Source organism: Pocillopora damicornis, chromosome 7, assembly GCF_964200805.1.
Source record: "Pocillopora damicornis chromosome 7, jaPocDami1.2, whole genome shotgun sequence".
NCBI lineage: Eukaryota > Metazoa > Cnidaria > Anthozoa > Scleractinia > Pocilloporidae > Pocillopora > Pocillopora damicornis.
Window position 1 is genome coordinate 1356103 of NC_142676.1, and position 24096 is coordinate 1380198.

The following is a 24096-nucleotide window of genomic DNA, read 5'->3' on the forward strand; positions in this document are numbered from 1 at the left end:
AGAGTTGGCATAGTGCTTCTGGGCTTGATGGTTATATCCCAATTGAAAACACGAGCATTCGATTTAAGTATTGATGCGCATGAAACACAACAGACATGTTTACACAAATAAAGGGTTTTATCTAGTAAATATTCCGCTCCATTGGAGAGTGACTGGGGGCTCTTTCCCTTTATCAATCGGATGGGGGATTGGGGAATCACAATGGGGTAAATAACATTGACCGTTAGCCGTAAAACAGCCTAAAAATTTTGCCGTCAAGCGTAAAAATTGACTAATTTTAATCATTGCTCGGAATAAAATTTAACCGTAAGAAAATATCTGGTGACAACAATGGTCAGGTGTTAATCATTAGCCGAAATACAGCGAAATTTTAACCGTTAACCGTAAAAGCCATCACCCCATTGAGAGCCTCAGTGTCCGTTTGGTTAATTTCAGCGCGCAAATAGAGGAACAGGTGCAACTTCTTGTAGTTCATCATTGACATCAACAAATTTCGTTTCGCACTGTCTGTCCGGTAGAGGTCTCCTGCACGACTATTGTTTCAAGGCTGTCGCCTTTGTCCTCCCATGAGCAATTATGTCACAGTGATTTTAAAATAGGAGAGGTGTTGAGTTTTATATTTGAATAAATACGTTGTGATAAGTCATGGAAAGACGTGACTGAAGTCTAGAATGACGGGGAAACGAGGAACATGGAATAACGAACAGTGCACAGCGGTAACCTGCGTAAAATTCAAAATGGCGGATAGACAAATGGAAACAGTTGAAACGATGTAATCGAAAGGAAAGTTTCACTTTAAAATGTTATTAAATAAATTTAAACAGAGTCGACTTGTTTCTGGTTTGATTAGGTTCTCATGTAATTATTGTCATGGTCTCGTGTAACCACGAAGCAGGAGCCCATAATGGTAATGGGCTCCTGCCACGAAGCTATACTTTAACCTGTTCGTCTGGATGTTCTGAATTTTTGTCGCGACAACATCGCGACGTCTCATGACTCTCGATTGTTCAGTTTGAACCTTTTCATGCTTTGATATCTGTTGTCACGTCCACTTTCAAAGGGAGTATTCCACCATCAAAGTGATAAAAACTCTTCCTTTAAAGCTGCTAAAGTTTCTCTTGAACAGTTCCTACTAGTTTGTTTTGAAATATAATTAGTATTCTGTGTAATATAATTAGTATTCCGTAGTATAACTTTGAGAAGCTTTAAGAATGAAAACAGAAAAGAACAAAACAAACAAAGGAACAAAATATTCAGTCTACAGACTCATAAGTATTAAAGTTACCGAAATTCCTTTCTTTCAAAAAAATAATTTCTATTTATTTTAAAAAACTGATGCAGACGAGGTTCATTTTTTTTTACAAATTATCTTGAACGTCAGCCCGTCTGGTCACCAATCACGCCTTGCTATGTAAAAATGGCAAAAAAAAAAAACCCCAGCGTGTGTTATTTTTGAATACGTAAACTGAAGATTATAGCCTCATCATTGACACTCTAAGGAAGCTGAATGGAAAGACATTGTTTTTTAATGTACAAAAATAATTATTCGATTATTTATCAATTTTTGGGTGCTGTTATTGGCCCACACCTAAACTCGACCCATTTCCTGGCGGTGTTAGTTAATGTAGCACCGAGGTTAAACTTTCTGCAATATTTATATGTGTTTAAGTTCGCTTTGTTTATCTGGTACAACATGGTGCACAACTTCTTATTTTTTTTGGAATGAACAAAAGTAAAGCGTTTGAATAATGTCAGATCGGAGGTGTGTACCAAAAAAAAAAAAAAAAAGAGAGGAAAGTATGTTCTTAAGATCGTGGGCGGATGTGTCACTTCTTCAATGTTCTGTTTCTTCAGTGTAATTTGACGTCAATTGTCTGGAAATACGACATATAGTATACGAAATTCAATCATCCACCACACAGACCTGTAGGTTATTGGAACAGCCAAGGAAATAAAGGGTTATCATATCTAATGAATTGTAATTTGTTGTTTTGTCCTCAGGGGTGTGAATGGAGCGTTGTTTTAATTACAACTCTTTCTGATAAACTGCGATAAGAAAAAATAATTATTAATATCCGATATAGATTACATCATAATTCAATTAACTCTAGTTTTTTTTCTTTTTTTTATTACGTTTGTCACCAAGAAATATAATTTTTTTGAGTCGGCTTCTGATTGAAAGGAATGATGAATTACTCAAATAAAAACTTACTGATGGAACCAGTGGAAACAAACTACCAAACCTTGTAATGCTTAAAATAATCTTGTATTTTTTTTATGGCTTCAAGGTGAGATTTTTCTCATGAAATTGTTATGCCCGGAAGTAAAAGGAAGGAAGGACCTAAAAAAATAAAAATTGCTCTTGTAGATGATGAGATAAGATAAACTCACGATCATTAAAAATTCAAATTACATATTTTAATTACAGGCCAATAAATCTCTCTACAAAGTGGTCGCCGAAGTTCATTAGTTATTCTTAGAAAATGACTAGCCTAGCACTTAAAATATTTTTTAGAAGAAGTACTCGACTAAAATAAAATGCTAGTTGTGAGAACCAAATTATTGACAGAGGTTAAAAATATGACAAATCCTCTTATCTACCAATGCTTCTTGTTCTATGTAAAACTCAAAACTTATTCAGCCAACTTGTTGTTAATGCCACACAAAAAAACCTTTGAACCTGATCAAGAAATGTTTAAGCGTCATTTCTCGAGAGTTCTTTTCACATGACATTTCTCGAATCGTGCAGGTTGAACTTCTGGAAAGCGCGGGGCTGCTTTCGCAAACTTGGCCGTGAAAAAGTGTGTACTCTTGTCTTAACAGGTATCATATTTCTGAGTCAGCACGTACGTGAACTCCTCTTATCGCTTGCGGGTTTAGAGGGTGGATTTTTTTTATGCTTGAGAGAAATCATGCTCATACTGTAAATTATGACTCCGTTTACGAAAGAAAATTTGCGCATTTTCATTGCATTTCCTTGTTGATAGAAATAAGAGAGATGGTAAGTTTTCAGCTCGGTAAAGAAATAGAGAAAGATGATTCTCTCTGCGGAGTCTCTGTGGCTCAGTGGTTAGAGCATCAGAGCGCGGAATCCGAAGGTCTGAGGTTCGAACTGAACAGATTGTGTATTTATGGCAGGAGACAGGAGACGGGAGAACCCTGGAAGCTCTCGAACAAAAATGAAAGAGAATGATAATCGATAATACTACCGCGGCTTGAAGTGGAAAATCTGTAACGCGGGAGAAAAAAACTCGTGAAAGAAGTCTTCGGGAATTTTAATTTAGGAAAGGCAGCGGGAAAAAATAGTAACAGATTAAGTAGACCGTGATAATTTCCGTCCCTCGCAATAACATGAGACTACAAGCCTTGGATGTTTGTGGTTTTATCCAAACACAGAGAAAGGACACGACAGTCTTGTATGTCAACATGTTGACGTTACACATTAATTGAGATAATCGAGACATGAAAGAACCTTTCAATGATCGAATCAAATATGATGAACATATTTTGAATATCGTGAATCGTAACACCCATCTTCGGTTTCAAAACTTCTGGAGACATTAGTCAGACACACATAAATGTGGCTGTGAGGGTCGGAGAAGCTCTTGAAACGGTTCAATGCTCCGGAAAAGGTGTGTGAGATAGCCTTTGTGTTTTCTGTTATGACATAAAATCCCTTTCTATTTAAATTTTTCACTCTTACTCTCAGTTCTCTCAAATGCTTAAACCAGGTAATATGCGTTTATTTTAAAGGACCTAAAAAATTCAACTGAGCGACTCACGAGTTTAGGACAGCCGACTCCTCGTTCCAGAATTACTCTGTTGATTTCCTTGGTCAACTAAACGTAAATTACGAGCTGGTAAGGAAAAAGTTGTGTTCTTCACTCGTCTTGAAGGTAATTTCTGCCTTCAGAAGTGCGCAATTGGATGATTTACCTCATTTGTCGCTAAACATGAGAAACATTTATTTTCGTTACTGATTAGATCAGTAAATTTCTGTTCTAAGCTTTCAATTTCCTCAGCTTATTTTGCGCGATCGGAAGTCCCAAATCGCGCTGTAGCACGTGTCATCGCAATAGCTGAAAGTTATCCTCTAATGCTTCGGGACGAGATATGAGTTTAAGGATTTGCATACAGTTTGCGTTGGTTATATAGAAGTTGAACAGAGAAGCAGTGCGGCACAAACGTTCTGACCGAGAGGTGCACAGTTTTTAATTGCATAACAAGGGTTGATTTCAAAATTGAGGATCACGTCACATTTATTTAGGTTATTAGCCAAAAGAACGAACTGATCTGCCGCGTGAACTTCTTATGAGTGGTGAATGATAATTATTGATAAATTTCTGTTTAGATTATTACGTGTGAATTAAACTATCTTTCATCAGTTTACTCGACTATACAACATTTAGATTCTCACGATCGAATGAGTTTGTGTTGTCCAGTTTCAGCGAAACGTCATCATGAAGGTCCAGCACTGGTTATTGTCATTTTCTGCCGGCTTGTGTTGGCTTTTGGCGCCAACCGGTTCAGAGGTGAGAAATATCACAGTTTCTCCGTAGTAATGTTGTATAGTCATGTATTCCCCGCAGATTTAACCGTAACTTACACTGTCTGATTTAATTTTGTCCTCGAGCTCCCGTATATAGTCAAACTAAGGGTTAATGTTGGCCAGATTGTCGTTTTTCTCAGAACGACGAGGGGGTGTCAGGCGAAAAAACAAGGGATTTTTCCCACTGGTATTTTGTTGACTTACTCCTCTAATGCCCCACTTGGGGGGTGGAAAACGAAAATATTGGTATAAGAAGTTTTCAAAAGGGAAGCCGGACGTAAACAGGAATTATACTGTTTGCCATGAAAATTGACGCTTGAATTGCAACGAGACGCCGCCGTTCCAATTAAAATTGTGAACGGTTTAGACATCTAGTTCTTGAAAAGTTTAATTTATCCAAAATAGGCAAGACGCAGAGATACTCCCCGATGTTGTTCTTTTTTTGTTTTTTTTTTTACGTGTGGAACTGATTACCTTTGGGTTGAATCATGACCTTTGAACGAAAAAATTGCCAATGATTACAACACCCTGTCAAATTCATTGAGGGCGCGCTCAAAATTCTCTAATGATGCTATTCTAGGCCTGAACATATCCTGTAAAATTGACCAAACTGTTGCTCTCCTAAAGCTCCGTGAGAAGATGTTTTCTCGGTGTTTAAAAGATATCTATTTCAACTTTAAATCTGGAAAACTGCACCTCGCGTGATTCAAGTGTTACAGGTGTTACAATATTCCCGAAGGGCGAACAATGTTGAAGTCTTTCCCATGTTGCATTCCAGGGCTTCGTTTCGAAAACGCAGTCAATAACCGCAGTATTAAAATTCAAGTTAGGGATTGTCTATCGACCCATGTCCTGTGGTTATTAGAAGCACATCGCCGGGTTGTCTTTCATTCCTAAACAGTTTCGCCGAGAGCGCTAATTGCATAACTGTCAAGAGAAAAATGTCAAATTACCAAAATGCCATGAGTTTGCGACCTTCGTTAGTTACCTTTTCCATAATTGTCACAAACGTTTCCTTATTTATACTTTCCACCCTTTGAAACCTCGAAATTTTGAAATTCTTCACAACGGGATACCTTGTGTTCATGTCTAAGGAAAGTTAAAAATAAGTATTGTCAGACAACAACACGAGTGTTCTCCCTATACCATTACATCAACAAAGCTACGCACGCCTTAAATTTATCTTTATTGGGTAATTAAAAAAACCCAAAGAGGATTTTTCACCCTAAACTTGAAAGCAAATCTCGACAGGTAGGGATGAAAAGGGGATTTTAAACCCTGAAGTGGCTGATACTCAATAGGAATCACGCAAAGGTTGCACCTTGTGAAAGAATTTAATTCGGTCGTTAGAAATGAGCAGTTTTCCCCATCGATGAATTTTAAGAAGTGTTCAGAAGTTGGTATGCTTTGGGTCAATCAGTCATGCGTTACAGGGAACTATTTTAACTACAACGAAGTATTGAATTATACATCCTCTGCTATATATTACATGTGAGATGAACATTAAGGAGATAAATATTAAATGCCTGGAGATAGAGAAGATTTTTGTCATCGCGACGATTTTGGAAAATTCAAAGGAAATTTCTCTACACGAAAAACTGTGAGATAGTTTCTTTTAAAGCCGAAGATAAAACTTATTTAGCTATTCGACATTTTCCGGACGTAGAGGCATCAAATAAAGAATCTGGTTAAACGAAAGGCTCCTTTTGAGGCTCCGCTAACAATTCAATGCATTCTTTCTTTGTAAACCTGTTTAAAATGGTTGAAGAGGAATTAGAGGCAGCTTTCTTGGAGACACCACAGCATTGTGTTTCCTGAGATATACGCTAACATATCAAGTATCGAAAAAGTCAGTAAAAATAACATTCATAAAGCAAATGGCCACGTTCTATGATCTCGAACGGCAATCAAACAAACCAAGAGGACGAGAAAATTAAATCTTCGCTTATTTTCCACGTTGTTCTAAATGCGCTTAAATATCTTTTAGCCCTATCGATTCCTACAATTTGTTAGCTTTTTTAATTCTCTGGTACTTTATCGTACATTGTTTGATTTGCTTTGTCTTTAGGCTTATACTTTTTAAAGACACCACAGCTTTCTGTTTCCGGAGATAAAAGCTAACATATCAAGTATCCAAAAATTCCGGAAAAAACCTTCGTAAAGCAAATGGCCAGGTTCTATGATCTCGAACGACAATCTAACAAACTGGGAAGACGAGAAAATTAAAACTTCGCTCATTTTCCAGGTTGTTCTAAATGCACTTAAATATCTTTTGGCCCAGCTATTGATTCCTACAATTTGATAACTTAAATAATTCTCTGGTACATTATCGTACGTTGTTTGATTTGCTTTGTCCGTAAGCTTATACTGTTTGGAATTATAATAGTAATAATAACAATTGCGAAAGATGAAAGGTCGATTGACGCACCCCACAAATAGTTTTTTTCATCTTAATCCATTACGGATATTTGTTCGCAGGCAAGTTTGACTATCAAAAGTGACACGCGAGACAACTTTTCAGCAATTATATCATTTTGGAGGTAATTTCCTTCCCATATACACCTTATAATCCAATCTCTGTTGTAAAACTAAGTTAAAATAAGTTCTCGACGTCTCCGTGTTTCGTCAATAAATTGTTAATTTGTTGTACTTGGTTTAAAAGAGCGACGCAACCTTCTTGTACCAAAAAAACCTTGGCATGTACTTAAGAGCTATATGCCTGTATATGCCTTTTAAATTAGCCACATGATAACCTCCGTGAAGTAATAGATAACCTTCGAAACCTTGGCTTAGCGATATCATGAAGCTCTGATTTTTCTTCGTTTAGAGTTTACAGGATAATTTGTGTCAGCGCACCAGATTGTTCAATTCAACATAACATGTTTGCTTTTTGCTGAAGAATATCTTTTGCTGCTCATTTAGTGTGGTGAGAGAAATTTTTCTACCGCAATGTATCTTATCAATAATAATCTTTCCATAATCTCAACGCATACGCGAGTACAAGTAATGACAAGCGTTTATTGATTCTCCCAAATATCAACAACGAGTTGATGACATAGAATTGAAGGAAATGTTTATTTATGACTTCAGTCACTCAAATTAAGAGAATATTCGCATGTCCTGATAAGTAAAGACTTTTCTTATCTATTGTTAGCTTATCGTTGTCTTTAGATTCATTGCGATAACAAAACCTTTTTATAAAACACCTAAAAACTATCCTTGAATCGATCACGAATTTTGTGCGCTCCGCGCGCACGCTAAGGACGTACTTTATGGGATTTTGCGTGATCCCGCCTGGTGTTTCGGGCAGATTTCGGTATTTTCATACATGTTTGAAAGGGACGGCTTATTTTCGACAAGCGGTTTACTGACTGGAAAAAAAGGTGGGGAATACCTAATCAGCTATCTTTTCATCAGAGTCGATGTCGATGACGAAAACAGTTAATTAGGTTAATCTAATAGGCAATTGTTTGATTATTTCAAGATTATGTTTGCGGAAAGGAGGCAATGTCGGTAAGGTTCTAGAAAAGGGGCACTTTGTTTTGTATCTATATTCATAAGGTCATCTACTAAGTTGGTCAACGCCTAATCTGTTGCAGAGATTCAAGTGTAGCATTCATACATTTCATTACCGTAAAACCGTGGCAGACAACACTGTACACAAACCCATTGAAAGCTAGCATGTCCGAACGATGTTGAATCAGAATTAAAGTATTTTATACTCCGTGGGTGACATCAAAACTTCTGGACGAATTATTCCTCAGTATCTAAAACCTGCAGGTTCGTTTTTGAATTGTCAGGCAATTAGGCTAACAAAATAATCGCAAAGAGATTATGGGATTACGAATCAAACATGAGAAGAATTATGGTTTAATCCGTCAGTAGATTACGGTTAATCTGGCGGGTGGAAAATTCTATACTCGCGTGGAATCTGTTTTCGCGTCAGTATTTCGGTAGGCATGAAAATAAAATGAAATGTTTAGACTCCTTTTTAGTAAAAGTATCTTGCCTTTTATCTCCTTGAAATTTCCCTCCCACTGGTAAACTATACGAAACAACCTTTTAATTCAATTAGCGCCTAAGAGGGCACTACTGAAAGACTTTTATGACTTTGCTACAGAGTACAGTGATAATTCGGCAAGTCTGAACGAAATAGCACTCTCAAGGTTTACCTCCCCCGTTCCAGACGAGACAATTGTGACAATCTTTTAGTGCAAATGACTTTAAAGAGCTCTTCGATTGGTTATGGTCGGTACGGTTCTAATTAACGAAAGTATCTCAAATTTTCGTGCTTTAGATTCCTTTGCGGTGAGCCTGAATTTAACGGGTAGAATCACGTAAAAGTTGAACAAGAGCGTTTGTGGTTGGTTTTGCTCTCCATTACAACGGATTTAGATCATCTCAAATAATTAGAACTCAGTGTTAGGAGCTTATCATTTGAAGTGTCCATCCACCGGCCATATCTTAGTACAATGCTGTTTGCACTTTAGAACGGTCATTCGTGAATGACTTTTGCAAGAAAATTACTGTTTTCGGTGTCGTCTGCATTGAGTGATTGTGAATCAGATGAGCTGAAATAAATATACAATGGCAGTTGGCCAAGAGAAGCATTTGGCTAGAGCCAAAAAAATCGTGTTGCATCATGCAATATTAAAGTAGAGAAGGATGTGACATCTACCAACAGCAATCACTATTAATTTGTTATCCAATTCTAATTCGCGGGAAAGATTTATCTCCGATGTGCTAGAACCTCTCATTAACGGATTTGTCTCCCTTGAAGTCACAGATAGTTATACCAGAAGGTTTCAGTTAACTTAAGGTTTTCCAGCCATCCGTCTCCAACGTAAGCGTGCTTTCAAAAGGGTTCTCAAGCACTGCTTCACGTTTCCAGTCAACTAGTAAATCAGACGGCTGGTACCCAGGTCATTATCGACCAGTTTACAGTAAATGTCAGGCTGCTGAGACAGAGCCAAAAAAGGGGAAAAATTTTTCTAGACAAATAAAGTGGTTTATTGTCTATAATTTTATTAGAACATTCCACGTTATTTTTCTCCCTAGTCTAATGATTATAGATCATTATTCTGACGAACTCAGCCAAATGACTGCGTGATCTGATAGGTGAACATCTCTCGTAACCACGCATGAATCGCATGATTCTAACTTGTGTACCTCTCAATCTTTTTCTTTTCAAATGTTTGTAGGCTCAAGGTGACGATGGATCATCGTCAAAGTGGGGGCCTTGGAGCGAGTGGAAACCCTGCTCCAGAACTTGCGGAGTAGGAGTTTCTTATCAAGAACGAGAGTGCCAGGAGAAGGAAAGGTTACAAAGTCAAATGTTTATCTGTTTGTTTGTGTCTTTGTTTTTTCATTTGATCAAACATCCCATTACTTTTTAGTGATCCATTGGATATATTATTATATTATTATATTATAATATAATATTATTATATTATTCAAAAGAAATAGTTACGCTCTTGCCAGATAAAAAGCTAAAATTATATGAACTGTGGAGAGGTAGATGAATGACATTTTGTTATTAGCATTATACAAAGAAAAGAAGACTTGGTGACCATCGTTACCTCAGGCCTTCCAATTTCTTGTTAGGATCTCTACATCTGAACCAAGCCATATACGGATACTTTAACTTCCGTTTATGCCATGGTTCTGATAACTCAAAAATGCAGTTTTTTTTCCTGAAAAAGAGGATTGCTCGTCGAACTAGTAAGCTTTACTCTTTCCCATCCAATTTACTTGTACCCATATATTCCTTTTGAGTTAGAAGTTGCTCTACGAGGATTTTGTTTTTCACCCGAAATAATTTATGGAACCTGGCCTAGTTTGGGTAAAACATCTGGACCAAAACTGTGCCATAATTTACAACAATGATACTTTCACCACCACACTCGCAAAACTTCCAAAATTTAAACAAAAATTGTGTTGAAGATTTCATATTGCGGTCGAAAAGTTTTACTTTTTTGATTATCTTGTTTTTGTTTTCTCAGACCAGATGACTTTTGCAGAGGAGGTAACCGCATTTATAGAACATGTAACATCCAGGTAATAGGTTATTTCCATGCCTTTCCTCTCAATCGATGCCACTAAGAGAATACCAACTGACATTCTCTTGATGCCAGTCTAAATTTACTTTATCTTCACGTTATTAACAAGTTATCATTAGTTCAGTTGTTGATCAGTCTTATCTTAGATCAACCCTTTAACTCCCAGATCAAACTTGCAATTCTCCTTACTGTTAACCATACAATTTTTAAAATTTTAGTTCCGAGAATTTAGTATTGGATCAACTACTTATCCCCAAATTGATATTTTTCTTTATTCTCAACACTTACTGGTTGATATTGTATTGATATTGTAAGGAGATATTCTGTCTTGGTCACTCACGGGAGTTAATGGGTTAAGTAGATAATGAAGGCAAAGGCACTGTTAAAACTGATCAAACTTTCCAACTTTCTGACGTAAAACATTTAGGATGAAAGATTAAAGAGAAGCCAGTGTTAAGATTCACATTTAGCACTATTCTCAAAAAGGATTTTGTTTTATGTTTCTATGATACTTTTAGTTTGTTCTTCAAAGATTTATTAATGACAGCCAACAGCTTTAACGCTTGAAGAAACATTTTTCTTCTGGAATAGAAAAAGCCTGTTTTATGTACATAAAATAGATGTGTTAATGATAAAATGCGTTAAGTATACCTTGTTGAGTACAAGCACCGTAATATTTCAAATTTCCAGCACCTCTTATTTTTCTCTATTTATTAGGATTGTCCAGAAGGATCCAGGGATTTCCGTCTCGAGCAATGCGAAGCCTTCAACAATCGGATAGTGGATGGGCAAAGATTTAAATGGGTTCCATATATACCAGGTATGATTTCAAACAAGGAAGAAAATTTTGCTTCTGTAATCAAATCTTTCTAATTATTACAGTAAACAAAATATAAAGTAGGCCATTGCTGGTTCAGAGTGCTGCAGACGGGCGTTTTTCAGAAAAGCCATAATCTTTAACCCGAATAAACACATTTATAAAAATATCTCTCAGGATTTTGATAACAGTTTTGGTGCGGTTTAGTTCTGCTCAAAAAAGTTTTCAGTTCCCTTCCCTTGGATTATCTGAACTTATTTTAAATTCCCAAAGAGAAAGAAAATCTTGGAAAAGTGTCGGTGTTCCATACCTATTATTTCCAATTTTCATTTGATTTTTAAACGTAAGAGTAATTTATTTTTGTTTACTGTCTAGTAAACGGAAAATGCGTATTAAATTGTATGCCGAAAGGAGAGTACTTCTTCATGCGCTGGGCAGACAAAGTGGTGGATGGAACAACGTGCAATATTGACACGTATGATATTTGTGTGGATGGAAGATGTGAGGTATGTTAATGGGTAATAAGTTTGCAATGGTCTGTCTACATTTTGGATCTGTAAGTCAGCGGCGCACGACCCCGGAAGCCATTGAACCAAAGCTTATTCCTGTTTGAGTGACAAGGAGAATAGCAGCTCTCCTCGAGAAGAAGAAGAAGTGATGCAAGTCCATCGAAGGGTTCAAGTGTAACCACCAGAATTTTGCTGGGAAAATTCGATGCCACCCAATTATACTTGTAAGAGTAGAGATCACTGCGGAATTCAAGTGTGCCGCTCAATAACGCTTCACTCTGATATACCAACCCAGGGACCGAGAATGGATCGACTTTTCCCGCTCTATGAGCGTGTGGAAATCTCGAGTAGCTGCACAAACATGTAACAAGTTTTTAAAAATGATAGACAGACATAGGTTTGCATGTTATCAGAAGGAGATATTATAATAAGGTGTCTAAATAATTCCTGGATTGAACTGCTTTTGGTTTTATTTCCTACTCTTTACGGGGATTTTTTTTCTGCGGATGTTCAATTGTCTTAGAAAATCAAGATTAAAACGAAGCCACTTTGCCACTCGCGTTCATCGCGCTTAGAGCCGACTGTGCATGTTTGTTTTACGTTTTGTTGCGCAAGTGCAGTAAGGACAATTCTACATGCCTGGCTTAAGCTGACCTGTCAGATATGATTTATTTTTTCGTAGAAACTTGGTTGCGATCTCATTTTGAATTCCAATGCGAAAGAAGATAAATGTCGAGTGTGTAATGGTAAAGGACAGAATTGCAAAACACAGAAGGGGGTGAACAAGGAAGAAGGCGATGGTGAGTCTATAAATTTGAGTCATGTATAATCTGGCTGGCAGTAGACGAATATTCCGTAATCAGACGAGTTTTATGAACGAATCTGCCCCAGAAGAGAAGTCAATTTTAGTGCCGTAATGATTTGATTTAGTGCCTGGGCGCCTAATTACTTTAGATACCTCAGGGGAGGGCGCATATTCGAAACAGGGACAGGGAGCTTATTTCTTTTTTTGAGAAAAAGAAGTATTTGAAGCAAAGCTTTGATGTTTATTTCACTGAGGTTCAAAAAGACTGGTTAGCGCACTTGTTGCCCCCTGGATCCTTCTTTGCTAAAACGATTAGCCAAGCAACCATCGCAAAATTTTAAGACGGAAACTTTCGTATCAAAGAACCGTGCATTCACGGCGACATAAATAATTGAGAGACTGAGACGAAGACCACTTTTTTGTGGTGAGGCTTTTAGTGACCAATTAAAGAAGGATGCACCATGGTTGATCTCAATGTACATGTACTCTAACAGTGCTATTACCGAAACAGAACAGCGGCGCTTATTGAAATAGGGGCGCTTGTTGGAATGAGGGTGCTTTCTCCGTAGGGGTGTTTATTAGAATAGGGATTAGTTTTCCACACGGGAAGCCTCTAAGTGAGTGCTTTAATTTCCCACTTGTATTTATCTGTTTTGTTAAATTGTTTTTCAGGATATAAAGAAATTCTGACGATTCCTGCCAGTGCTACCAATATTGATATTCAGGAAATGGCACCCTCGACGCATTTCTTAGGTATTACAAGCTTTCTAGTTTCGAGATGTTAGAGCCTTTCCTTTTCTACGTCACACTTTGTCAACTTGTGAAGTTAAACAACACCTTCTACGTTTCATCGTCAACTATTCTAACATATCACCCGCTAATATGCGTGTTCTGGCTTAAATATATAGAGCGAGAAGTCATACGCACCTAACTTTTATACTGAGTGCGGGTCAATTCTGATTTCATGGGGCACTTACTGCGTCAGCTAAGTTTTGTACTGCAAGGCATGTTACATGTCGGCTCAAGGTCAGACAGATGCCTTACAACAAGCTGAAAAAATCAAATATTAATTTTTTTCTTCTATAGACTGCAGGTCAATTCCGATTTTATGGGGCACTTGCTGCGTCAGCTAAGTTATTTACAGCAAGACATGTTATATGTCGGCCCAAGGTCGAAGATATGTCTTACAACAAGCTAAAAAAATAAAATATTCGATTTTTTTCTTCACATATTTCGTGTTTAGAGAACCTGTATTCAGAGAACATTTTTATAAAGCAGACACTGGGAGCGAGACCGACCAAACACCTCTCTTGAGCAAACATTTTAAAGTTTTACTGTATTGTAGATTTTTATAGCATATTCCTGTGTAAGATATGTAACAAAGCAAAATATGTAGGTCCACGATGGATGTTGAATCACAGATCAGACGCCCATAACTTCTGATCAAACGTTCAGTCCTTAACTGTTTAACCCCAAGGAGTGACTTGCATTTCATTTTCCATATGATACCACCCTTGAATTACTCATTGAGGCCACAAGAATAAAGCTAGTGATCACCAACTAAAGAAGCTCTCGATTTTAAAACAAGTTCTCCTCGTCAGCGCCTTAGGAAATGTGTGAAGGCAAGAGGTTACAGACAGTTTGTAATTTCTTGATGACGAACAGAATGAGAACATACACACTGATGTTCGGTCGTAAAGAGTTAACCACATTCGCGGTCAATGTTTTAGCAATCCACCATAACAAAACCACTTATCGTTACAGCTGATATATGGCTGTCTCTGCATCAGAACGAAACGTCAAGCTTATTATCGTCGCATAAGTTACAATGTATCACGTAGAATACACATTTACTTGCTCTTTCTCTATTGTTTTTTCTCCAGCTCTCTCTGACGTATTCAGAAATTACTTCTTTAACGGAGGCTATCTCATCAAAAATCCCGCCAAGTACAAAGTTGCGGGCACCGTGTTTACTTACGAGCGAACCAGGTTTGGACAAGAGAGGATATTCGCTTTGGGACCTACAACAGTTCCTGTACAGGTCGAGGTAAGTAAAGCCAGAATCACGTTTGTTTTATTAATGCATCAATGAGAGAGAAAGACCCCATTCCGCGCGAGAGCTTGCTCGAAGGCATTACCGGCGAAGAATTGTATCAGCTAAGCCATTGGGTTGGAGGAAGCGAATTAATCGTAAGGATGTATTACTGCGTGAACAAACAAACTGAAAAGTGAATAAAGTATGACCTTCTAAAAAGTGCACGAAACCCACGTGACCAATTCGTGATCAATTATAGGTTTGCAAATGATTGACGAAAGGGTGTGGTGCAAGTTTTTTCCGACCAACAACAAAGTGTAACAAAGAAAAACCAATCCTCCCAATTTAAAATTGCTTTCTACTGAGCACATGTGGTTCTTCTTCTGAATGTTTAACTTTTTGAAAAACGCTGTGAATTCTTTTCCAACTAATAGTAGATGTTCTAACAGGTTCTTTTTATGGAAGGAGAAAAAAACCCAGGAATTTCATACGAATATTCTGTTCCAAACTCAGTGGTAATAGACCCGAAGCCACCTCAATTTTCCTGGAGAACTGGCGAGTTTGATAAATGCAGCAAAACGTGCGCAGGAGGTAAGAGCGTGAATGTTACAATCATGGACTAAATACAATTGGAAGAGTTTTTTAGGATGCAAAACCCGAACAGTTGCAATCATAGATCAATTCTCTAGGCTAAAAAACATGTCTCTTCGCCTACATCGAGATTCAAACAACTGGAGCAACGTCATCGCTTAATACTAATTAAAATTTTGCGAGAAGAAGCTCTGTAGGCCTCTTATAAAGATGAACTTTCAATTTGTTGGTTTGTTTTCTCGATTTTTATTTAGGGGAGCGAAAGAGACGAGTATTTTGTGTCCGTGATGACAACGGAGAGGAAGTTTCTGACTCAGACTGTGCTGAAGATCAGAAACCATCCCACAAAAAAAGATGTAATACTCAACCTTGTCCCTCAAGGTAAGACCATAACACAAGGATACCGGATTCCTGGTTGGGGCTAAAAAAATTAGCGTTTCTTTTATACATATACCCACTATGGTGCCCGCCTCGTTCCTTACGAGGTTTTCATGTCACGCTTAGTACCATTTTTATGGTTGATATAATTACTTTCGTTACTGTAGCGTTTGAGTGACATCTGGAAGTTATGCTACGCGAGACTTCGGTTATCTGTCCCGAGGAGCGTGTGTGCGGTTGTACGATCGATTGTGCAGGAGACTTCGTGTTGATTGCGTTTGGGCCTCGGTGTACATTTAGAAATATTACTGTTCCTATGGTTTTTTTCGAGTGTCTGTCAGTCAGCAGTGTCTCATTCTCCATTGTGGCCTAGGGTGTACCTCAAATAAGAGCACCCTTGTTTAGAAGACTCGTACCGTTGGCCAGCCTATTTCCTTTTTGGGGATTTTTCTTTTTCTTTTTTGCACCGATTCCAATATTTAAGGCCGTTTTATGCCTTAAGCAATCGGTTGTTATTCGCTTCAGTATTCTTGAGCTTGTTTTTAATTTCTTTCTGACTTACCTTTCCTCGTATTGGTCCATTTTACATTTGTAGTTGGTTCATAAGTGCCTGGAGTGCATGCTCTACTACATGCGGTCAAGGCAAACAGGTCAGACGGGTACACTGTCAGCGCGCGGTAGAAGGAGGGGAGACTGCCATTATCTCAGATGACCAGTGTTCAGATCCAAAACCGATCACTATGCGCGCATGCCATATGGAGAAAAACTGTCCTGAGTGGTCTATGGGTCAATGGTCATCGGTATGTACTTGTAGTTGTTTATCGTAAAAAAAATAGATTTTCAAAATAATTTCGTTTGTCTAAGGGCGAACTCGCTTCTGAGGCAGAACCTATTACTGTCCCAGGAGAACTGAATATTGATAGATTGTCCATGCGCAAGGTTGAGGGGACTGTTCAAGAACTTTTAATCTTCCTGAGACGAATAATTCTTTCAATTTGAATTTCCAAAAACGTAGATTTTAATCATTTCTTTGCTTCCACCTTCTCACCAATCACAAAACTGAGAGAGGGAGTCTGGCTCGTAGATCGCATGCTCTTTTCCTAGACTGTACTTGACAGGCGCAGAAGCTGTATATAGCGCGATAATGTGTAATGATTGTGTTGACTTTGAGAAAAGTTTTGAACAGGCTTTAAATGTCTTATAAGAAGCCAATTGCAACCAGTTTGATCCTAAACGCCCTTAAACAATTACCTCACGCAAGGTGATTATGGCGAGATATGACGCAATCCTTAACCAATCGGAGCCTGCGCATCTCCATTTTCACCTGAGCAAATATTCTCGAAACGCTCTTCTTCTTTTTCTTTTTAAATAAGATAACCGATGCACTACACGAACTCATCGATCGTTGCTTAATTCTATCCTGCAGTGTTCTGCCTCTTGTGGGATGGGCAACAAATACCGAAATGTCACGTGTGAGGCCTTTGAAACGGGTGCCATTTTACCCCAAGAAAGCTGTGACCTCGCTTCGAAGCCGAAAGAAACCGAGAAGTGTAACCCAGGTCCTTGCACTGTAACCTGGCTTGCGTCGAACTGGAGCGAGGTAGGATTGTAGATTTTTCCTTCTTTGTGTGAAAAGTCCTAATTAGGTAAGTGAAATGGACATGATGTAAAACATATGAATTACAATCTCATGATACATTTGGTCGAGGATATTGGTTAATTTTCAACTCAGATTTATTTAAGTGTTTCAAAAGAGATATATAAAAGTTAGTAACAGACATTATTTTCTCTCCATACTCCAATCAAGCTTTGGTCCTTTCTCATCGAATTAAAGAAAAAGAGTAAAAGAAGTTTTTGGATAATTCTTTGTGGAGTATCAAAGAGATCGAGATACTCTTAAAGCAGTGAATAAACATGTACTACATAGTTGCAATAACGTAGAAAGGTATCTTTCATTTCTCACGAAAGAGAGAAAAAGAACAAATCAGGGAGTTTGCTGATTTTATGGTCGATGCACCATCATCGAGTTTTACTTGGTGAACTCGCCCACATACAAGGCTCGTGTGTGACGTGTGCTTTCCATATTGCGAAGATCTGGGGCTAGATTCCTTTAAAGGACAATTTTTTTTGTTTGTACCACGCTTGTAGCAAATTAACGAGTGACACCTTCCTTAACGGTCTTTCTTACTAATAATATATAACTAATAATATATAACTAATAATATATAATTATTTGTTTGTTTATAAATCGTTAGTGTTATCCAAAATGTGGAAAGGGAATGAGCACCAGAATGGTTTATTGCGTGGGCATCGCCAACAACGAGGAAAAGTACCCGGATGAACTTTGTGACATTTCGTCTCGACCAATCAGCAAGAAGGCATGCTTAAGCGAAACCCCGTGCCCCGCCATGTGGCACGCTTCCCAGTGGAGTAGGGTGAGCACCGTGAAACACGTTTTAGTGGATAAAGTCTTTCCGTATTGAAACAGACCTTAGATAGACCCTTTTCCAGTGTGATAACTTAAAATAAAAGTCGCTTATTCAACGAAGACTTCGTATCAGCTTCGTATCGTATCAACGCTCGAACAAATACCATATCTTTCTAATCTAACCGAATTTTATTTTACCGCGTGATGTTTCATTCAAGACAGTTTGATTTTAAATTTGTATAGAAAAAGATAATAAAACAGGTATTTAAGCAAAGAATGAGTTTGTCAGAGTTAAAAATGAATTCCATATCCTCAGTCAGTTTAACGTATTTATGTACGGATAATATTTAGAGTATCATTTCCATAACAATCGTATTAACTTCTTTGTGAGAGCAAAACGGCCATAATAAGTGGTTCACGGATCCCATCTGCACACCCTGTACTTTAGACAACTTAGACAGTATAACTAGTATCTTCTTTTTCTGTGACTTTTTCTAGTGTACAGCTACATGTGGTTTGGGGATGCAAATGAGAAATGTTTTGTGTGCCAAACGAGAAGGAGCGAAAACCCTTCGCATCATGCCGAGTGATCAGTGTAAAAGAGAACAAGAGATGTCAAAGATACAAAAGTGTTCTGTCCGACCCTGCCAGGCGGGCTGGTATATCTACCCTTGGGAACCGGTAAGAGGTCAATCTCGATGTTTCAAAATTCAGCTTAAAACAATAAACATCAAAAGGGTTTCAGGAAAGCATTACTGCTTAAGCCTCTGAAGAACCTAAAACTGTGCGACAAAAGAGTTTTAGAACTCAAATTCGCTGGAAATAGATCCAAAGTTTTATAAGCTACATAGATTCTTGGCTGTAAACAACCATTCGCCGAAAATTACAACTACTTTCGTGGTTATATTTCTACTCTGTCTTTTCGTTTGCGCTACTCGATGTACATGAATGAAATCCATATTTAGTGGATTATATTGTTATTGGTCGTGTGGCAATCGGAGTGGCAACGAAGACAAACACACTCAAACTGTTTGGTTTTAAGTTGTGCTTAATTAGTTTTAAGAAAAGATAAAGGTCAACTTAGTTGTTTAAGGGGCGGTACCCCTGGTAAGGACTCGTTGAAACTGATCAGATCGCATGTTACTCAGCTTTCTTTACCGGGAAGCGATAGACAAGAATCGCTAATTGCCCCACCGAGGCCGAGTGCACAGACGAAGGGCTGACGCTCAAAATGTCAGCTTTTAAACTCTTTACGGTGGCCAATTTAGGTTATCAACTCAGTTGATAACACTAAAATACCCTTGGTGCTAGTCAGTCCAGTATCAAAATAAATGCGCGAACAAAGAGCTTGAAGTTCTGTAGATAACAGTCTTTGCTCGCACTAAGAGTTTTTATTTTGGCGCACCAGAATTAAAGTTTTTTGAGTTTGTGTTTTAATTCACACAAATAGTGTTCCAAGTCCTGTGGCCAGGGTGTCAGACGAAGAAGTGTTAAGTGCTTCGCGGACTCAAAGGAGGACATCGAAGAAAAATGGTGCAAAGCGGAAGATAAACCTGTGTCGGAAGAGATATGTGTCGAGAAAGAGTGCGAAGGTTTGCTTGTTAATGTATTAAACGAACTTTAAAGTGAGAGCTTCTTACGCAGGAACAGAACGAGCGCAATTCTTCAGGGTAACATACCATTTTCTAGAAGTCAATTCGTCTTTCTGCCACTTTATGACCTTTGATCTTATGCCGACGTCGCTAAGAGCATAATCTTTTCCGTAGACTATGCACTTGAGCTGAAGGAAACATAAGACTAAAGACTTTTCTAATAAACTCTTGTGAAAAAGCGCAAGGATTCGCTAACAGCGACTTTATGATTCTATTCACAGTTCCTGTTACGGTAACAACAACAGAGATAATTACCACCACCGAGCCAACGACACAAAAAATTACCACAGTAAATACTATGACTAAAGTCATCACCACAGCTGCAGAAACCACGACTGTGCCTCCGTTAACAACACCAGAAACAACGACTGAGCCTCCGTTACCAACACGAGAAACAACGATTGTGCCTCCGTTAACAACACCAGAAAGCACGACTGTGCCTCCGTCAACAACACCAGAAACAACGACCGTGCCTCCGTTAACAACACCAGAAACCACGACTGTGTCTCCGCCAACAGCACCAGAAACCACGACTGTGCCTCCATCAACAACACCAGAAACCACGACCGTGCCTCCGTCAACAACACCAGAAACCACGACTGTGCCTCCGCCAACAACACCAGAAACCACGACTGTGCCTCCATCAACAAAACCAGAAACCACGACCGTGCCTCCGACAACTGCTCGAAAGTTGCAGGCAGCGCAGATCGTCCAACCTCCGAAGGATACAAGTAAGTTGACGGGATATAAAAAAAGGATCAGGTGTAGATTTTTAGGAATTTTCATCATACAAAGATAAATTGTAGGAGTATTTCTTTTTTCAAAACTTTATCTACTCGTTGCATATTTCCAATACCTGACTAGATAAATGGTTCGTTCAGAAAACATTGAACTTTCGATAAAAGTGCCTTCCTTTTGTTATTTGGAAGGTGCTGTGGGGCAAGTTATATCATGGAGATTTCCAAGCAATTTTCAACTAGGCGTCGAAAAAAAAGGGGCAAAATGATGCGGCTCAGATGCACATTTAAAACGAATTGGGACGCGTTCAAAATTTTAATTTTTCTGAGATTTTTCGTTTTTTCTGAAACACCGTTTCGATTACTTCGATTTGGTTACAAGACAGAAATTTGTTCCAGTGAAATCTTCGGGCAAGTGACTTGGTACGTTTTACATTTTCAGTGGCTTACGTTGGCACCGAAGTTTTGTTCCGTTGCCGAGCAACAGGCTATCCAGCTCCTGTCATCAGCTGGCGAAAAGGCGCCGTTCCTGTTAGCAGTCTGGATTCAGAAAGGATACAAATACTTAAAAATGGTGACCTGAGGATCATTGACATTAAACAGAAAGATAATGACGTTTACTCTTGCTTTGCAACTAATTGGGTCGGTCCAATGCACACTGTAGAAGCCCGGTTAGCTGTAATAGTCCCAGTCTCCATTTCTGTATCACCGAAAAATAAGACCGTGAGTCCTGGTGAAGATGTTAAGATCACGTGCAAGTCAGGTGGTGTACCAAGCCCCATAGTGGAGTGGTACAAGGACAATTCTCTCATAACCAAGCAGGGAAGGGTGAGGGTGTCGAGAACCGATGTTGTTATTTCGCAAGTTCAGCCTTCTGACAGCGGATATTATCAGTGCAGTGGTCGCAATAACTACAGCGGAGCTAGCGACCAAATGTATTTGAATGTGGTTAAGAGAGAAGGTACGTATGGCCTCAGAGATGTTATTTTTTAAATCAATCTTTGTTGCTAACTGGGAAATGCCCACGAAAATTCCTAAGTTCTGCATGTTTGGACGTGGGTTTGGAAAGCTGAGATCGAGGGTATTGAGCAAGATTTAAATTAAAGCGACACAGGGAATCTTGCGGCTTTTTACTTTCTTTTTTCTTTTTGAGATCCATATCAGAATTTTTTTTCAGTCGTGTGATAAGAGCTCGATGAGATTTGACTTTTCCCAGGTAGTTTACTCTGGGTGTCTGTTATCCAGCTGGCAAATTTGATTGGAACAATGACGACAGCGATTACGATAACGATGACGATAACGACAATGACAATGACACTGTTAATGATAACGCTAACGATAACGACATTGATACCATTAGCGATAACGATAACGATAACGACCACGACAACGTAGACCATAAAGATAACGACAGCTGTTGTTATGGTGATCCATTTTTTTCTGAGACGATTATGCAGCCATGGATGACGAGACCAGGGTATGTGTTTCATCTTGAACACTTGCTAAGATATCACTTTGATATGACTATTTTTTTGGTCTCACAGAACCAACAGAGCCTCCTTACAAATGCGAAGACAATCCAGCGATAGCCCACTGTCAGATTGTCAGGAGAGTAAATTACTGTTGCATTCCCTATTACAAGAAAGCGTGCTGCAAGACTTGTGAAGATCTTTTACCCTCCTGTGATTACTGAATTGGCTAACTCCATGGAAAAACAATTTCAGGAGTGTTCCAGTTGATGACTGTTGTCCTTATAGTGAATATATCTTTATCACATGTACAGCAGCAGAGAGCAGAACACTAGCAAAGTACTCGCGCTTTTTACAAAACCAAAAACATATTTTAAGAAGAGCTATATCGAACTTTTATGGTGTCAATTCTATTGGTGAAAGTAACAGCTTCCGAACTACAACAGTCGTGACGATTTTGCGATGCCATCTTTTCTTCACCATCAAGAGACAGTGACGGCTGAATTTTTGTATGAATTCGAATCGTACCTTTTGCTAATAGTTGATTCAAGATTGTTTCATAGTCTAGAAGTTCTATAGCCAAAATTTCCATCATAAGCTGTGTCAACAAATGCAATCTTTTCGTATCAGAAGCTACTTGCAGACACAGGCAAAAATTCGTAACGAAATATTTATAAGAGAAAGCTTATACTTAGCCTGATGGAAACAATTAATTTCGTCAAGTCTGGTGTTTCAGTTTCGTTTCGTATTCGGGGAAATCAAATATCATTAAATATACGAAAACTCAAACAGAATTGAACCTATCTATGTGTCTTTTTTTTTATCGAGAAGCCATTAATTTAAGCGTTCTTAATCCTCTAATACTCTGTCGCATTTTCCTTGGACACTAAATGAATTCATCTTATGCTTGAATTTTCCGCGAAAACCTGGCATCTACTGAAAACTTGCATGAGATTTTGGAAACTGGTCTCTGAGAAAGGAGAGAAATGGAAAAGAACAGAGATGGAATTAAAGATATATGTCTTGTCGAGATTAATATGCACGATAACCAAGACAGAAACTTCTCATTTTAACTGGGAATAGGTGGACTCAAATAAGTCTGTGAAAATAAATTAAAATGCTGTGACATAAGCCGTCTGTGATTTGCCAGTTAGATACTTCCATTTTTATACCGAAGAAAGCTGTACTACTACATTTTAACGTATTTTTTATTGAGTATAAGAATTTTATTCATGAAATGTTCAAATGCTTAGGATACAAAAATAAAGGAAAATGGTTACCACCCTTGTTATTTCAAGAAAACACTTATGGCGCTTAACTCACCCAGGTACAGGACAGACTTTAATGATTGAAATCTGTATATAAAAGAATAAGGCCCAGATAGGACGGTCATAATGGATGATGGCTTTTACGAGTGACGGTTAAGAGCTGTTTATAGAATGTATTCAGTTTATAATGCATATGGTATATAGTAGAGATGGGTGAAGATGAATACCCATAAAAAGCGAGGATAGTTGAGATACCGCTTCGCGAGTCGATTTATGTGTACTTCTTTAAACGGATTGCGGATAATGGATTTTAGTATATACTAGTAAAAGGTGTTGAAGGCGCGCGCTCATTGGCTACTCAAACTCCGAATATTCTTTGATGAAATATAGAGCAGTACGTTTTTTAACTCTTATCCGCTGGATAGGGATTTATGCTTGGATATAGTGTTCGATAGTGTTATCAGGCCTTTATACAACTGAAATAGCGCTTTTGTGTCTACAATTCCCCCGGCTCTCTTCATGCTGTCATGAAATGAAGTCCTTGGTACAGATATGAAAAAATGTGATGAACTTAGAATTACAGCTTAGCTGTCACCGATCGTTTATTATAAAATAATTCAAATAGTACGCGCGCTCTAATTGGCCATAAAACCATTTTACATGAGCGTATGTAAACACGGTTTTCGTTCCTCTTTCATTAGTTATTTTATAAAAGAAATGTAAAATGGTTTCCGTGTTTACATAGCCTGATGTAAGCACGCGGGAGGTTGGAAGAACACGAGATAAGCGCAGGAAACCA

At 38.3% G+C, this 24096-nt stretch overlaps 1 protein-coding gene across 3 annotated transcripts; it reads left to right on the plus strand.

Moving 5' to 3' along the window:
• The first annotated feature begins 2825 nt into the window (after window positions 1–2825).
• On the plus strand, window positions 2826–23317 carry LOC113674418 (papilin). 3 transcript variants are annotated; one of them, XM_027190898.2, is made up of 20 exons: window positions 2826–3632; window positions 3754–3860; window positions 4443–4532; window positions 9751–9869; window positions 10552–10606; window positions 11326–11428; window positions 11801–11931; window positions 12617–12734; window positions 13412–13492; window positions 14623–14786; window positions 15224–15365; window positions 15620–15746; window positions 16339–16543; window positions 17170–17343; window positions 17999–18178; window positions 18670–18852; window positions 19622–19763; window positions 20045–20554; window positions 21003–21521; window positions 22105–23317. In XM_027190898.2, exons 3-20 carry the CDS (start codon window positions 4461–4463, stop codon window positions 22251–22253), a joined length of 3174 nt encoding a protein of 1057 aa, XP_027046699.2. In that variant the 5' UTR covers window positions 2826–3632; window positions 3754–3860; window positions 4443–4460; the 3' UTR covers window positions 22254–23317. The 3 variants fall into 3 exon arrangements, with proteins under 3 accessions (XP_027046699.2, XP_089067751.1, XP_089067752.1); XM_089211625.1 differs by having other exon boundaries at window positions 3495–3632; window positions 3754–3896; XM_089211626.1 differs by lacking the exons at window positions 2826–3632; window positions 3754–3860 and adding an exon at window positions 4055–4200.
• Window positions 23318–24096: the final 779 nt, after the last annotated feature.